The sequence below is a fragment of the Diospyros lotus genome, chromosome 9, assembly GCF_014633365.1.
Source record: "Diospyros lotus cultivar Yz01 chromosome 9, ASM1463336v1, whole genome shotgun sequence".
Classification (NCBI taxonomy): Eukaryota; Viridiplantae; Streptophyta; class Magnoliopsida; order Ericales; family Ebenaceae; genus Diospyros; species Diospyros lotus.
In genome coordinates this window covers 17389408-17405831 of record NC_068346.1, presented here as the reverse complement: position 1 = coordinate 17405831, position 16424 = coordinate 17389408, and the positions used below count along the sequence as shown (strand labels likewise).

The following is a 16424-nucleotide window of genomic DNA, read 5'->3' as shown; positions in this document are numbered from 1 at the left end:
GTTAGCATTTGAAGTTTAAATTATTCTAAGTTTTGTCACTAATTTTGTAGGAATATGAATACTCGCAGTGGTCGAGGGCGAGAACGACCGCCTCGTGTGGATCACGGGCAAGATATTCCCCCACCTAAGATGCCAAGTGATGCAAGTGGAGCACAATCGCAGGGTACTCCAGATATGTAGGATACCCTGGCTAGCATTTTGCGGGCAATGGATGTGTTAGCTGCCGTGTAGTTGAGGCAGGGGCAACATGATCCGAATCGCGGTTGAGTATCTCATTCAGGGGCACGGAGTGTTAAGGGAAGCTCTGGGGGTGCGCTTCTTAAGAATTTCATGTATTTGCGTCCACCTAAGTTCCAAAGGGGTGCAGATGTAGCTGAGGCGAAGAATTGGCTCCTGGAGATAGAAAAGCATATACGGTCCATGAATTGCGTAGAGGACCAGAAGGTGCAGTTGGGGACTTTTCTCCTGAAAGGTGACGCAAGGGGGAGACTACCAGACAGCAGTTTGGAGATAGGGTGCCTTCTTGGGCCGAGTTCGAGGCTTTGTTTCGCGAGACCTACATTCTTGAGTGGGTTCAAGAGCAAAGAGTTTATGAGTTCATAGAATTGTAGCAGGGGAGCATGATTGTTGCTCAGTATGAGGCCGAGTTTGTTGCACTGGCCCGATATGCTCAGAGTTGGTGACTCCAAAGTCCCGAAATATCAGCAAGTTCGAGAGGGGTCTGCGTGCGGAGGTTCAACATGCTATGGCTAGAGTTTGGGCTAAGGACTTTCCTACTATTGTGAGGCGAGCCAATGCTATTGAACAGAATTTACAAGAGGCCAAGATGCTACGGGCAGCAACTATGGGGAAGACCACATGGAACAAGGGCAAGAAGAGAGGCCGAGATGTAGGTTCCAGCCAGGGATCAGGAGCGGTTCCAGAGTGCAAGACTTGTGGTAGGAGGCATCAGGGGAATTGTCGTGTGGCACGTGGGAATGTGTGCTACCGTTGTGGACAACCAAGCCATGTGCGGAGAGATTGTCCGCGTAGATCTGATGTAGTGCCTAGCCAAGGGATTGTTTGCTACGTTGTGGCCAACCGGGTCACAAGTCTAATGTGTGTGCTCAGCCAGTTCAGGGAGATGGACCCCAAATTGGAGGACCAGGCCCGAGACAAGCCCAGAGCTTGTCGATTCCCAAAGTTCAGGGGCAGCCACATTGCTATCTTTGCCAGCAGCACGACCTCAGGTTCCGAACAAGGTGTTTGCACTATCAGCAGCTGAAGCGAAAGGAGGAAATGACACAGTGCAAGATATACTTTCCTTATATAGCTCTGATGTTCGTGTTCTATTTGACACAGGTTCTACGCATTCCTTCATAGCACCTCGTGTTTTGCATTTAGTTCCTTTTGCTTGTAGTCCTTTGCCATATGACCTATCTGTTATGACTCTGGACGATAGTAGGTTGCTAGGAAATGAAGTGGTGTGGGACTGTGAGATTGTGGTTCATGATCGGGTTTTGCCGGGGGATCTGTCACGCATATAGGCCATGGCTCGTCATCGGCTATTTTTCTGTTTAACGTTATTTGCATTTTTGTCATGCTTTTATGTTTTCATTTATTTAAAGCCTTGTATTCGTTGGGTGAGGGCAGTTATACGCTAAGGGGTGTCCTAAGGGAATATCCAACGTGTAAAGGGGGCCTAGGAAAAGACAAAATAGTTAGTTAGGAGGGGGGAATCTGCTGAGGCAGCACCAAGACCAGAGGGTGTATATATATCCTCTAGTACCCGCCTGTAAAGGACATGAAAAATCAAAAGAATATCATTCTCCTTTCTATTGTCTCTCTCCCTCCCTCTCTTGCTCTCTCTCTCCCTCTTAAATCTCTCTTCCCCTTGCTGGATTTCTCCCCCTGAATCCCTGTTAACCTTCCCATTCGTATAGAATTAGAAGGTTGCCTAATTGTCACTACCAAATCATGATAGGATCTTATCGTGCTAGCCATCCAGGACTTTGATCTTCTGTTAGAGATGGACTGGTTATCTCGACATTATGCCAAGGTAGATTGTCGGTAGAAGGTAATCATTTTTGAGCATCCACATCAACCAGTTGTGGTATACCGGGGAGTTAAGCCCATGGTGGCGACACCTATGATCTCGGTGGTGCAAGTAGGAAAGTTAATCCGGCAAGGGTGTGAGGCATACCTTGCCTTTGTAGCCATTACTTCTGGCGAGGAGAAAGAGTTGGCAAATCTTCCTATTGTCCAAGATTTTTCGGATGTGTTTCCAAAGGAGTTGTCGGGTTTACCACCTCGTAGGGAGATTGATTTTGCTATTGAGTTGTTTCCAGGCACTCAACCTATATCCAAGACTCCCTACCGTATGGCCGCCAATGAATTGAAGGAGTTAAACGTGCAGGTGTAGGATCTTCTGGATAAGGGTTTCATACGGCCTAATACGTCCCCATGGGGAGCACCGGTGCTATTTATGCGAAAGAATGATGGTTCCATGCGGCTATGTATTGATTATAGGCAACTTAACCAGGTGACAGTAAAGAACAAGTATCTATTGCCTCATGTGGATGATTTGTTAGACTAACTTCGAGGAGTCTCAGTGTTTTCCAAGATGGATTGTCGGTCGGGGTACCATCAAGTGCGTGTGAGAGACGAGGATGTCTCAAAGACAGCGTTTCGCACGAGATATGGGCATTATGAGTTTATAGTCATGCCATTTGGGTTGACTAATGCGCCAACAACATTCATGGACTTGATGAACCGGGCTTTCAGGGAATATTTGGGCAGCTTCATCATCGTCTTCATTAATGACATCCTGGTTTATTCACCAAGCCCGTTGAGTCATGAGGATCATTTGAGGTTAGTTTTGTAGAGACTCTGGGAAGAGCAGTTGTATGCCAAGCTTTCTAAATGCGAGCTTTAGCAGACTCAAGTAGTATTTTTGGGTCACTTAGTTTCTGGCGAGGGCATAGCGGTGGATCCTGAAAAGATTAAAGCCGTATTGGATAGGCCAAGGCCTACTACTGTGACAAATGTTCGAAATTTTCTGGATCTTGCTGGATATTATCGATGCTTCATTGAGGGGTTTTCTCGTTTGGCTTCCCCTATGACTAAGCTGACATGTAAGGGAGTTAGCTTTATTTGGAGCGATGCCTGTGAGAGTTGTTTTCAGGAATTGAAGCAGCGGTTGACCTCGACACCTGTGTTGGCTATACCCAGGAATGGTGAGTTGTTTACAGTCTATAATGATGCCTCATATACAGGTTTGGATTGTGTTTTGATGCAAGGTGGTCAAGTTAATGCTTATGCCTCTAGGCAGTTGAAGAAGCATGAGGCAAATTATCCAACCCATGATTTGGAGCTTGCAGCGGTGGTTTTTTCTTTGAAGATTTGGCATCATTATCTTTATGGAGAGAAGGTGCAGATATTCACTGATTATAAGAGTTTGAAATACTTATTCTCTCAGAAGGAGCTGAACATGAGACAACGTCGTTGGTTGGAGTTGATAAAGGATTACAATTGTAAGATTTTGTATCATCCGGGCAAGGCAAATGTGGTAGCTAACGCCTTGAGTCGTAGAAGAGCTTCGGTGGCGACAACGCTAGTTCAAGAATGGTCTCTATTGGAGCAGATGTGCGAGCTTACCATTTCAGAATCAAGGGATGTCCCAGATATTTACTATGCCTATATGAGCATTCATTCAGATTTAGTGGATCGGATACGGAACCGACAATAGCATGATGAGAGGTTGGCTCAAATTATGGCGAATGGCGAATATGGGCAGGTTTGGACCTTTGGGATACAGCCTAAGGGATGATGGTTTGTTGTTGTTCCATAATCGGATCTGTGTGCCGGATGATGAGGAGATCAAGCAGGAGATATTGTCAGAGGCTCATCGATCTCGTTACACCATACACCCAGGGAACAGGGAAGATGTATCAAGACTTGCGTCGTCAGTATTGGTGGATGGGCATGAAAAGGTAGATAGCTCAGTATGTGTCTCGTTGCTTAGTGTGTCAACAGGTTAAAGCTAAACACCAGAGACCCATAGGATTGCTTCGTTCCTTGTCTATTCCAGAATGGAAGTGAGACCGAATTTCCATGGATTTCATGTCTGGATTACCTCATTCTAGCAAAGGGCATGACGCCATATGGGTGGTAGTTGATAGGCTAATGAAGTCGGCCCACTTTCTACTTGTCAAGAAGACGTATCCTATGCATCATCTGGCCAAGTTGTACATTGACGAGATTGTAAGATTGCATGGGGTGCCAGCCAGTATAGTATCAGACCGTGACCCTCGGTTTACTTCTCGTTTTTGGGAGGCGTTGCAAAGTGCCATGGGAATGAGATTGGCGTTCAATACAGCATTCCATCCCCAGACAAATGGGAAGACGAAGCGGACCATTCAGATTTTGAAGGATATGCTCCGGGAGTGCGTGCTAGATTTTCAGGGGAGTTGGGATGAACACCTGTCACTGGTAGAGTTTGCTTATAATAATAGCTACCAGTCGAGTATTAAGATGGCACCGTTCGAGGCATTATATGGCGACCATGCAGATCTCCGTTATGTTGGGCCGAGGTTGGAGACAGATCAGTGTTGGGGCCAAACATTGTCGAGCAGACCACCGAGAAGGTTAAATTGATAGAGCGCGGATGAAGACTGCTCAAGATCGCCAAAAGAGCTATGCAGATAAGCGGTGTCGGGACTTAGAGTTTGTTGTGGGAGATCATGTATTCCTTTGGGTGATGCCGATGAAGGGTATTCGTCGTTTTGAAGTTTGAAGTAAGCTCAGTTCACGTTATGTGGGGCCGTTCAAGGTGCTAGAGCGGATTGGACCATTTTGCCTCCCCAATCTGCTCAAGTGTATAACGTGTTCCACGTATCTATGCTCCATAAGTGTGTGGCAAATCTGGGTCAAGTTATTGATTATCAACCCCTTGAAGTTCGAGAAAACGCCTCATATACCGAGATGCCTATGCGTGTTGTGGATTGGAAGGAGAAAGTATTACGAAATCGTTCTATTCCCTATGTTAAAGTGCAATAGCAACAACACGGGCTAGAGGAAGCTACATGGGAATTAGAAGAAGAGATGAGGCGAGTTCATCCCTAGCATTTCAAGTAATCAGGTATGAATTTGGGGGATCAAATTCTTTTAAGGGGGGAGGATTTGCAATGACCCGAATTTAATTAATTAATGTTGTGCCATGTCTTGCGGTTGAATTGGTTAGCCTTGATGTTTAATATGTTATTTTTGGTATTTATTAATAAAGTGTTGCGTATATGTTTGAAGTATCTAAATGAATTTAATTTGTATTTGAATAGGAGCTTGGAATATCCGGATGCAAGAAGTCAAAATTAAATTTTAGCCAAGTGTTTGTAAAGGTGATTCGAAGCCTACAGTAGTTGATTCAGATGGCTTTTTTGAATTTTGTGAGTATAATTCGAATGGCAGAGTAAGTGATTCGAATCAAGGCTAATTGGGATGAGATTTGGAGATTTTTGTGAGTATGATTCGAATTGGGTGTGTGTGATTCGGATTGCCCATATTTCTAGTGTGCGATGTTGGATGAGATCAGTTTATGTTAGAAGTATAAGTGGAGAAGAACTCTAGAAGCTGATCAGTTTATGTTAGAAGTATAAGTGGAGAAGGACTCTAGAAGCTGATAATATCTGTTAGAAACCAAGATTATCTTTAGATTATTTAAATTTATGTTTGTTAGTAGTAGATAATTGTTATAATCTTTTATATTTTACATCTTCTTTATCTCCTAAGTTTTAGAAGATAGTCATCCCTATTTTTTAGGAGTAGAGTACTAAATCATTTCCTACTTTCTAGGAAAGTAATATAGCAACAGTTTGTATATATATTTTCTGCTACTCTCAGATTTAATTCAAGCAAGCTATTGGATTATTTTCAAAGTCTTGTTTCATGGTATCAGAGCATTGTTCGATCAAGGAAAAACGGCAGTGACTTCTCTCGATTTCATTCATGGCCGACGCCACTCTCAACCCAACCCTAACCGAAGCCTCAGCCAATTCATCTCCAAATGCTTCTCTTCCATCTCCGTTTCCTTCACACCTCACTACAACACCTATTGATAACCATCCCCTACAAATTACTCAACACAAACTTAATGGGAGTAATTTTAGGGAATGGTCTCAATCGGTGATGTTAGTGATAAAAGGCAAAGGAAAATCCGGATATTTAACCGGATCCATCCCTGCTCCACCTGCTACAGCAGCCAACTATGGCCTTTGGGAGGCTGAAAATTCTACCATCGTGGCTTGGTTAATCAACTCCATGGAGCCAAAAATAGGGAGAACATACCTGTTTTACAAAACGGCCAAGGAAGTTTGGGAATCAACCCAAGAGATGTATTCAGATTTGGAAGATTTCTCTCAATGTTTTGAAGTCCGATCAGCCATCAGGAACACTAAACAAGGTATGAACAGTGTGACCGAGTACTTTAATGTTTTGGTTGGATTATGGCATGAGATGGATATGTTCTATGCAATAACTTGGGAGTCTCCAACTGATAGCACACAATATAATAAGATGATAGAAAGAGAGCGAATTTTTGACTTTCTATATGGTCTTAACCTTGATTTGGATGAAGTTCGGGATAGGATTTTGGGTACAAAGCCTCTTCTATCACTCAAGGAAGTTTTTTCAGAAGTAAGAAGGGAAGAAAGCAGGAGAAAAGTAATGCTTCAAAACCCATCAAATTCAGTCTTACCTCACCAGCATTCAGCTCTTGCCTCTGTTAAACAGGGGGATGTTTTTGCAAAGAGCCAAGCAAGGGACAAGTTATGGTGTGACCATTGCAAACGGCCCAACCATACTAAGGAAAATTGCTGGAAAATCCATGGAAAACCAGCAAATTGGAAGCAACGGCCGAGGAAAGATAATCCCAAAGCAGCAGCCTATAATGCCGAGGCTCCAACAGAAAATAAGTCCAATCTGAATCTATCAGAAGAGCAAGTTCAAGCCTTGTATAGGCTTCTAAACCAAGGTACAGATCAGTCCATCCAAACAAATCCTCAGCCCTCTGCTTCTCTAGCACTGCAAGGTAAATTCCAGCCCTACTCCTTGGTTTCTAAAAGTCTTTCTAAGAATATATGGGTGATTGACACGAGAGCATCAGACCATATAACAAATTCAGCATGATCTTTGACTGATTATACCTTATGTGACTCATCTCTCAATATATCTATGGCTGATGGAACCACTTCACCAGTTTTGGGTATGGGGACTGCATATATTTCTAATCTAAAGCTGAATTCTACGTTACATGTTCCTGGACTGCAACATAATTTATTATCAGTGAGCCGGATCACTAAAGATATGAACTGCGTTGTAATGTTCTACCCTTCTTATTGTGTTTTTCAGGATCGAGCCTCGGGGAAGATGATTGGCAATGCTAAAGTAATGGATGGCCTTTATTGTCTTGTAGTGGATCTTTTTTTTCCCTTTGAGTTTTCCCTCTAATAAAGCTGTTCTAAGTGTAAAAACCAATGCCAATGTCCTATTATGACATAAATGCTTAGGACATCCTAGCTTTCCTTACCTTAGATCTTTATATCCTGATATGTTTGATAATAAAGAGTAGTTTCTTTCATGTGAACAATGTACTCTTGCTAAGCAACATAGATCTTATCATCCTACTCAAATATATAAGCCTTCTACTCCATTCCAATTAATTCATAGTGATATTTGGGGACCCTCTAAATGCTCTAATATCACTGGTTCTAGATGGTTTATTACATTTATCGATGATCATTCTAGGGCTTATTGGGTGTGCTTGATGAAGGAAAAATCTGAAGCTGGTAATATATTCAAACAATTCCACAAATTAATTTTGAATATGTCCCAAACTTCCATCAAAATAATTCGCACTGATAATGGCCGAGAATATTTTTCAAATGATCTCTCTCATTACTTGGCCGAGCATGGTATTTTTCACCAAAGCTCTTGTCCATATACACCCCAACAAAATGGAGTGGCCAAACGAAAAAATCGACACCTCCTAGAAGTGGCTAGAGCTATCATGATCACTATGAATGTGACTCATTCTTATTGGAGAGAAGCAGTTCTCACTGTTGCCTACCTAATTAACCGTCTCCCATCCAAAACCTTGCAATTCCAAACTCCTCTCAGCATTCTATGTACTATGTATCCAACCATCTCTACCATCTTGTCTATTGCTCCTAAGGTTTTTGGTTGCATCATCTATGTTTACAACAATGCCCCTTCTCGAACCAAGTTGGATCCTAAAGCCACCAAGTGCATTTTTGTTGGATATTCCCCCTCTCAAAAGGGTTAAAAATGCTATTGTCCTACCAGTCATAAATTTGTGGTGCTGGAAATTCTGAAGGTGCTGGAAATTCTGAAAATTCTGAACCTGACACCAAAGATCCTGCAAATTCTGAGTCCTCTCACCATTCTGAGCAGGAAAAACCTAGTCCTACAGCAGCCAAAAATCCTCCTCTATTTGTCTACTCAAGAAAATCTAAAGGTCATACAGAACTGAAGCAAAACCAGCCACATCCAGAGACCGATCCTTCAACAAAAAAGGGTAGCAATGAGGGGACAGTTGCACTAGAAAATGACAGCAGTATTAAAGAAGAAGATGGCTTAGATTGGGCTGTTCCAATAGCATTGAGAAAAGGGGTAAGATCATGTGTTAAGTACCCAATATCTAATCATCTAACCTATGTGAAATTGGCTCCACAGTTCAGAGGGTATTTGGCTCAGATTGACAGCATTAATATTCCCAAAAATATTTAGGCTGCTATGGAAGATCCTAAGTGGAGAATAGCTATAATGGAAGAAATGAATGCATTAGTGGGAAATAAGACATGGGAGATAGTTCCATTGCCTCCTAACAAGAAAGTGGTTGGATGTAGGTGGGTATTTACAATCAAATACAGGGCTGATGGGAGCATTGAGCGATACAAAGCTAGGTTCGTTGCACAAGGTTTTACTCAAACCTTTGGAATCAACTATGAGGAGACATTTGCCCCGGTTGCCAAACTAAATTCCATTTGAGTACTATTATCTATTGTTGTGAATTTTGATTGGCCCCTCTTTCAATTCGACATTAAGAATGCTTTTCTTAATGGTGATTTGGAGGAAAAGATTTATATGAGAGTTCCCCCCGGTTTTGAGCAAAAGGTTGGAAGTGGTAGTGTGTGCAAGCTGAAAAAGTCACTCTATGGTCTAAAACAGTCACCAAGGGCTTGGTTTCACAAATTCAGCATGACCCTAGGGCAACTAGGGTATAAACAAGGCCAATCCGAGCATACTTTGTTCATTAAACTCAACAAAAATGGAAAAAGGGCTATATTGATTGTTTATGTTGATGATATTATTGTAACAGGTGATGATTTGCAAGAAATTGATAATCTAAAGCAGCAATTGAAGGCTAAGTTTGAAGTTAAAGACCTAGGAACTATGAGATATTTCCTAGGCATGGAAGTAGCTCGAAGCAAAGGGGGTTTGTTCATCTCACAACGGAAGTATACCTTGGATTTGCTTAAAGATGCCGGAATAACAGCTTGCAAACCAGCTGGAACACCGTTGGAAAAGGGCTGGAAACTCGAAGAAAAAGGTGATGATGCTCCCGTGAACAAAGAAAAGTATCAAAGGTTGGTAGGGAGGTTGATTTACTTGTCATTAACTAGGCCAGACATAGCCTATTCAATGAGTGTAATCAGCCAATATATGCATTCACCCACAGAAAGACATATGAGAGCAGTTCAACATGTTCTAAGATACCTAAAGGGAACTCTTGGAAAAGGAATAACGTTCAAGAAAACTGAAAATAGGAGCATTGAAGGCTATGTAGATGCACACTGGGCTGGTTCTAGAGAAGATAGTCGTTCAACTTCAGGGTATTGCACTAAGGTATTTGGGAATATTGTTACGTGGAGAAGCAAGAAGCAGTTAGTTGTGGCTTGCAGCAGTGCTGAAGCCGAGTTTCGAGCAATTGCTCATGGGATATGTGAAGTAATCTGGCTAGAAAGGCTCATGGAGGACTTGAATATTCCCTTATTTCAACCAACAACGGTATTTAGTGATAACAAATCAGTTATCAGCATTGTTAAAAATCCAGTGCAACATAACCGGATGAAACATGTGAGGATTGATAGGCATTTTATAAAAAGAGAAATTGAGAAAGGAGGAATAATCTTGACATATATACCATCTAATGATCAAGTGACTGATGTTTTAACAAAGGCGGTTGCAAGACCAGTTTTTGAGGCTCTAATTAGCAAGCTGGAAATGACTTCCATCTATTCTCCAGCTTGAGGGGGAGTGTTGGATAAGATCAGTTTATGTTAGAAGTATAAGTGGAGAAGAACTCTAGAAGCTGATCAGTTTATGTTAGAAGTATAAGTGGAGAAGGACTCTAGAAGCTGATAATATCTGCTAGAAACCAAGATTATCTTTAGATTATTTAAATTTATGATTGTTAGTAGTAGATAATTGTTATAATCTTTTGTATTTTACATCTTCTTTATCTCCTAAGTTTTAGGAGATAGTCATCCCTATTTTTTAGGAGTAGAGTACCAAATCCTTTCCTACTTTCTAGGAAAGTGATATAGCAGCAGTTTGTATATATATTTTCTGCTCCTCTCAGATTTAATTCAAGCAAGCTATTGGATTATTTTCAAAGTCTTGTTTCATGCGATTTTTGCATTGCAACCCGATTTTGACCATGATACAGTCTAAATCTCTCAAAACCCAAAACATTAAAATTGTAGATCTTTCTCTTGTATTTCCATAGCATCTTGAATCACCCAAATCGGAGCTCGGATGAGAGAGTTATGGCCAAATTATGAAACTGTGTCAAAGTTGTCCAGAAACTCGTGAAACGCTACGTTCCAAATTACTTTCGGTGAATGACAGTGGCGATTTGCTTTCTAAAAATTCTGCAGATTATGGCACGTGTTCAATCCCACTTCGTCTTGTCTTTGGCTAGATAAACTGAGAGTGAGAGTGGGGGAACTAATTTCTCCAATGTTCGACAGTGAGCAGAAAAAGAAGAAGAGTTGCAACAGTTTTTTGGTCTTCTTCTTCAATCTTCAGGCAAGCTTCTCTTCTCCTCTGCAAGCTTTTTTCCTCTTGCCAACTCATTTTCCTTGCAAGATCCGTTCTTTCTTATTTTCTCAAGTTAGTTTCAGCTTCTTCCTCTCCATTTAAGATACACGTACATATACATACACCTCCGTTAAAGCTACTGCAAGTATTATTCCATGAGTCTTTTATGTGTGGTTTAAACTCTTAGTTGTGAGATTATGTTTTGTTGAGACATGGAGATTAAATGGATGGACAGTAGCTTGGAAATGGAAAAGGTTGTGTATAATTTTGAAGAAAATCTTGTTGCTAGAAATTTGAAGAAGATGATGAATAGTGACTGTTATTATTTTGTTTATTATTTTGCTTCTTTTAATCTTCAATAAATGTTATTAAATTGTTCTTGTCCTTGTACGGTTAAAACCACGATCGGTCGAGATAAGTTTTCGATGTGAACAGTAACCGAGTCATGAATAATAACCGGGTCGTGAATAGTAGCTTGGCCTTGAATAGTAAATTGGGTCTTGTTCTTGTTTCAATGGAGAGTTAGTTTCCTCTCCTATTCCATTGTGGAGTGAAGCTAAGGCTACATATGGGGTACGTTTCAGCTTGTGGGTCCCACGTTAAAGATTATTGGGTTTACACTGTATTTAATATTTTAATGCTTGCTGGGGCATGGGATAATACATTTGGGGGTACACGATTGTGTGCTAGGCCACGAGCATGCTAAATTGGTTTTCATATCTAGGATAGCTAGACACAAGCACTGCATTGTATGTATTTTCCTATGTGGGCGAGCGAGACTTGATGCATGGCTTATGGGGGTTATATACCACAGCTGTTCTCGAACGGTAATCCGTGCCGAGGTTAACAGACGCGGTAAAGTGTGCTGGGTTATTATTTATTATCAGGGTTAAGTTGTTCCAGTCTTTTCTATCGCTCGATGCGGGATGTTGCACTTCTATTGAGGATAAGATGTGTGAGACTCAATTAGGATGGTTTGATTGTATAGGAGGAGGACCTATAGATGCTCTTTCCGAAGATATGGTCATAGATAGAGATGACTGGAAATCTAGAATCTATGAACCTGAACTTTTCATCTGCAGTTATCCTACAACTAAGTGGAACAAACAGAGTGATAAAGCAGATTCTACAGTGCAATTTATTTCTCATTCCAATTTACACCTCTATGGCATAAAGAGTAACAAATAATGCAGAAAAGTTATTACTGGATACATATTGTTGTCCATCATTGACACACATGTACATCAATATAGACATTATACTGACCTCTTCGCTTTCAAAAACAGGGGATAGAAGTTCCAGTGCATCACAAACATCAATTATTTCCCACCTCCCCATCAATTCTATGGCCTGCTTAGCTTCCTGCAAACAAACAAGCATGCTTTCCTCAGAGTTCATTGCCATCTTGTTTAGTACACATGGTGCAGGGATCAGAACCAGGAATGACAAGAATGAATATAAGAACTGAATATCTTGAATTCGTTCATTACTTTATTCCAAGCAGGTCACCTCTTGAATTAATTGATATAAATGGATAGGCAACTAGTTTAACACAGGCCTCAAGTTATTACCGGATAAATCATCTTGGTAAGAAAGTTCATGCTTCTCAAACTAAAAGGGGACCAACATTTACACAAGGTGTAATTACATTATAAGTATGTCTACATAACCTTGCTTATCCCTCCTCATCCCCCAACCCCAAAAAAATGACCTAGGATAAATTAGAAAAGAAAAGCATCGACAAACCCTCTTCTCAGACATCAATGAAAAATGAAATTTCCACAAGCCAACCCAAAAAAATGACACTAGATAAAATGGAAAAGAAAAGCATACTGACCTGGACATCACTCCATTCAACACATCGGAGACACTTTGTCAGAGCCCTCTTCTCAGACATCAATGAAAAACGAAATTTCCACAAAAGCTGCCTTTCATCACCACTTAAAAGCCTTGTTGGAGGGTATTTTAATATTCTCTGAATTGACCTGACAGCCAAGTAACAGGAAACTTAACATACTTTCCAGTTTCCAAGGAACACACACAAGTGGGAGATTTGAAAACCTTAAAAATAGAAGTCATGATCGGAGGTATGGAACTAGATGAAACATAGATCAGATGAAGCCAGAAATTTATTAGTTAAGATGCCAAAAACAACGGCAATCCCACACTAATTATGAAAGAGAGAGAGGGAGGGACAGAAAACATCAAATGACTCAAGCACTGAAGCTATTTTGTGGTGAGTGGTGATCAATTCCTTAAAACAGTGCCTCAAGCCCTATAGTCCAGGTTACAAATAATTTTGAAATGGATTATCGTGGTTCTTACCTGGCATGGTCATTTTTTTCTAATTTTTATGCCATAGGTCCGTGGAATCTCCATAAAATCAATAGTCATTTTCTGTGTCCTTATTTTCTGTTGTGTGTGCACACATGCGTGTGAGCATTTACTTTTTCATGAAAGAAGTATGACTTCATCCATAGTAATTAAAATCACACATTTTCCATTCCTCATAAAAACCATTCCAAAGCATCTGATTTCCCATCTACCATTTCTAATAGGTTTAGTAATATGCTGGGATAAAATTGTTCTCATCAATCATTTGGCAGCTCATATTTGACTAGTACAATTTCACAAAGGAAAATAATTGCAAAAGTCAAATAGTAAAGCAATTGCCTCCAATTATCAGATTAAACTGCATTTTTTTTTTTTTTTTTGCATGTTTCAATGGCTGGATTTCAGGCTTACTTTCTTTCGCTGGAGCTTGGTTTCAGATCCCTGTCAATGATGCCACGGGTTAAACTTCTGGCAAGCTTGAGTTGCTTGTGCTCAGAAGGATTTACTTTGCCCACTTCTGGGTCCCAAACAGTAACCAGTTCATTGCTCGTAGTTATAGGGGATGGTATTAGGAAATTTGCCCCTGACTCCTACATGCCAAACAAGAAATTTGTACTAATGAGTAAAACGTGACAACAGAAGGATAAAAAAGAACCATTGGTAATCTATACAGATCAAAACTAATTGTAACTTCCAAATCTAGCACCCCCCCTCCAAAAAAAAACCCAAATGAAAGGAAGAGATCTGTCAATAGAGCCAAGAGTCATGTAGAAAACCCACAAGCCTTAATGCCCACCTGGTCAGGTCAGTTAGGACTCACATGTAGAATAGGAAAACAATGTGTAGAACAAAATTTAGAGTTAACCACTATAAAATAGAGTTACCAAGCATATATGAGTCATAAGAAATTATACCAGAATGCATGTTTTGTTGTGAGACATGGTCTCAATGGACAAAATTAGAGAATGGCGTAATCCTAAGTTGCATTGTTAGGTGATACTTTGAATCCAAAGGTCTAAGTAGGACCAGTATAGATTACACAGAGTAAAAGTCTATATCAGCCCAACCGGAGCAAGTACTAAAAAGTTGATGAACAACTATTATGTCTGTGGACTAAGAAAACCTACCTGAAAAACAACACGATGCTCAAAACTGCAGAACTCAACCACAAGGTATAAAGAATTTCCATTTCTACCACTTTCATGTTCCTTGATTTTCTCCATGGCTTTAAATGCAAGGCGGTCCAGCCAATCAATTCGTTGAATCTGTCCCCTTTCATACTTATTTACAAGCTTTTCCAAACGCTCCAACTCCCCTCGTTCCCCCTTGGGAACCTATCAAGTTGTGGCAGGCAAATGATAGAATATAAACATCAAACAATTTGTAGACAAGAAAAATCCATTAAAATAGAAGTATTAACCCTGATAAAAGCAACAGTTAGAACCTTCCCAGGAGTAATTGTATGAATAGATCCATCAGCCTCCTTTCTGGGACAAAGCCTAAGCTTATGCCTCCCAGTTTTGAGTTGTTTTTTGGCATTAAAGAGACTAATGGTAGCCCCGCCAATCAAACCATCACTTTTTCCACAGGAAACATCCCAAACCTGTAGCTCCAGGAATATCACCGGCAAATTAAAAAATATAGTCAACTTCCAAAGTTCATCAAATTTAAAATTTAAAAAAATAAAAGAAAAAGAAAAGCTGTGAGTTGACAATTAAGTCTCAATATTTTGTACTCAGAATAGTGACATGAATGAAAAGAAATATATAGTAAGGTACAAACTGAAACGGGTAACTTACTGTTAACGCAAGCTGTGAGTTGGCAGTCAGATCTCGATATTTTGTACTCAAAGTAATTAGTTCATTCCAGTAGTATGTTGGGGATGTTGATTCTATCCTGTACGCATAGAATATAGGTAGGAAAAAAGAAGTTTAAAAAAAAAGAAAGAAAGAACAACAACAAGACCAATCACAGGCCTTAATCCTAAAAATTCAAAAGCATTCATTGTTTGCATTATTCAGAATGCTCCTGTGATACTTCTGGAGCTCCTTTTTTCTCACTTGATAAATTGCTATATCTGGTACTTCAAAAACTTTGACACCCACAGTTCACATCCATGCACATCATGTGATACAAAGAATTTATTTCTTTTAATTTCCACGACAAATTTGAAAATGGAATTTAACAACAAGACCGCGGAGCTGAACCTCGTTCTAGTGGGAAGCCCAAACTGGGCGCCATCAATGTACAATGCAGACTCAACGAAGAGCTCTGGCCGCCTCTCCTCTCCGGTAAAATCAACTTCAGCTGGAGAATCGAATTAAAAACACGTGTAAATTCACAGCACATACAAATCCAATAATTCAGAAGAAATCATAAATCACTCAAACTCTAAGTCCGTGCGACAGCGCCAATTACGTCTCAACATGAAAATTTGAACAAAACTGACAATATGAATGACCTGAATTTGGGGGCTTTGCTGTTGGCAAGTTTCCTTCGAGCCTCTCGACCCGGAAGGTCACCGGAAGGTTGATGTCGCAGGACAAGAAGAATCGAAACTCGTTACTGCCCATCTCTCGGCGCTAGGGTTCGAAGGCTTCAATTTGATTGATCATCATATCATATTTAGGATTGATCCTCTGAGGAAGGTTCGTGATGATGAGAATTGAGAATTGCAAACAACTCGTTCGACTAGAAGTGAAGAGAGACTCTGAGGTCGAATCCTGGAAGAATGGAAGACCCCCGCTCAATTTGAAAGTGCAGCCAACAAGGGGACGGAGAATAAGTTTGAGGCCCTGAAAAGCGAAAGCTATGTATTTTGTTATTATAAAAAAGAAAAAAAAGATAAATTACACCAAATTAAGTGGCCTTATTTAATTTATTTATTTTTCGTATTTCTCTTCTTAATTTTTTAAACACATTTTCTAAAGAAATAAATTTTGCCATACAAATGGGGAAACAAATAATTATTTACATAAATCTCAAGAGCACGA

General features: G+C 40.4%; 1 protein-coding gene across 3 annotated transcripts in view; it reads right to left on the bottom strand.

Moving 5' to 3' along the window:
* LOC127809817 (phosphatidylinositol 3-kinase, root isoform) overlaps positions 1 to 16214 on the bottom strand; it is a 49016-nt gene extending 32802 nt beyond the window's left edge. For all 3 annotated transcript variants that reach the window (XM_052348939.1, XM_052348941.1, XM_052348940.1), the window contains exons 1-8: positions 15893 to 16214; positions 15639 to 15738; positions 15231 to 15327; positions 14876 to 15034; positions 14559 to 14765; positions 13843 to 14021; positions 12935 to 13082; positions 12364 to 12459 (exon numbers count right to left, since the gene is read on the bottom strand). In XM_052348939.1, the coding sequence (XP_052204899.1) occupies positions 12364 to 12459; positions 12935 to 13082; positions 13843 to 14021; positions 14559 to 14765; positions 14876 to 15034; positions 15231 to 15327; positions 15639 to 15738; positions 15893 to 16004 (1098 nt within the window). In that variant the 5' untranslated portion in view covers positions 16005 to 16214. The remainder of the gene's footprint in view (positions 1 to 12363; positions 12460 to 12934; positions 13083 to 13842; positions 14022 to 14558; positions 14766 to 14875; positions 15035 to 15230; positions 15328 to 15638; positions 15739 to 15892) is intronic.
* Positions 16215 to 16424: the final 210 nt, after the last annotated feature.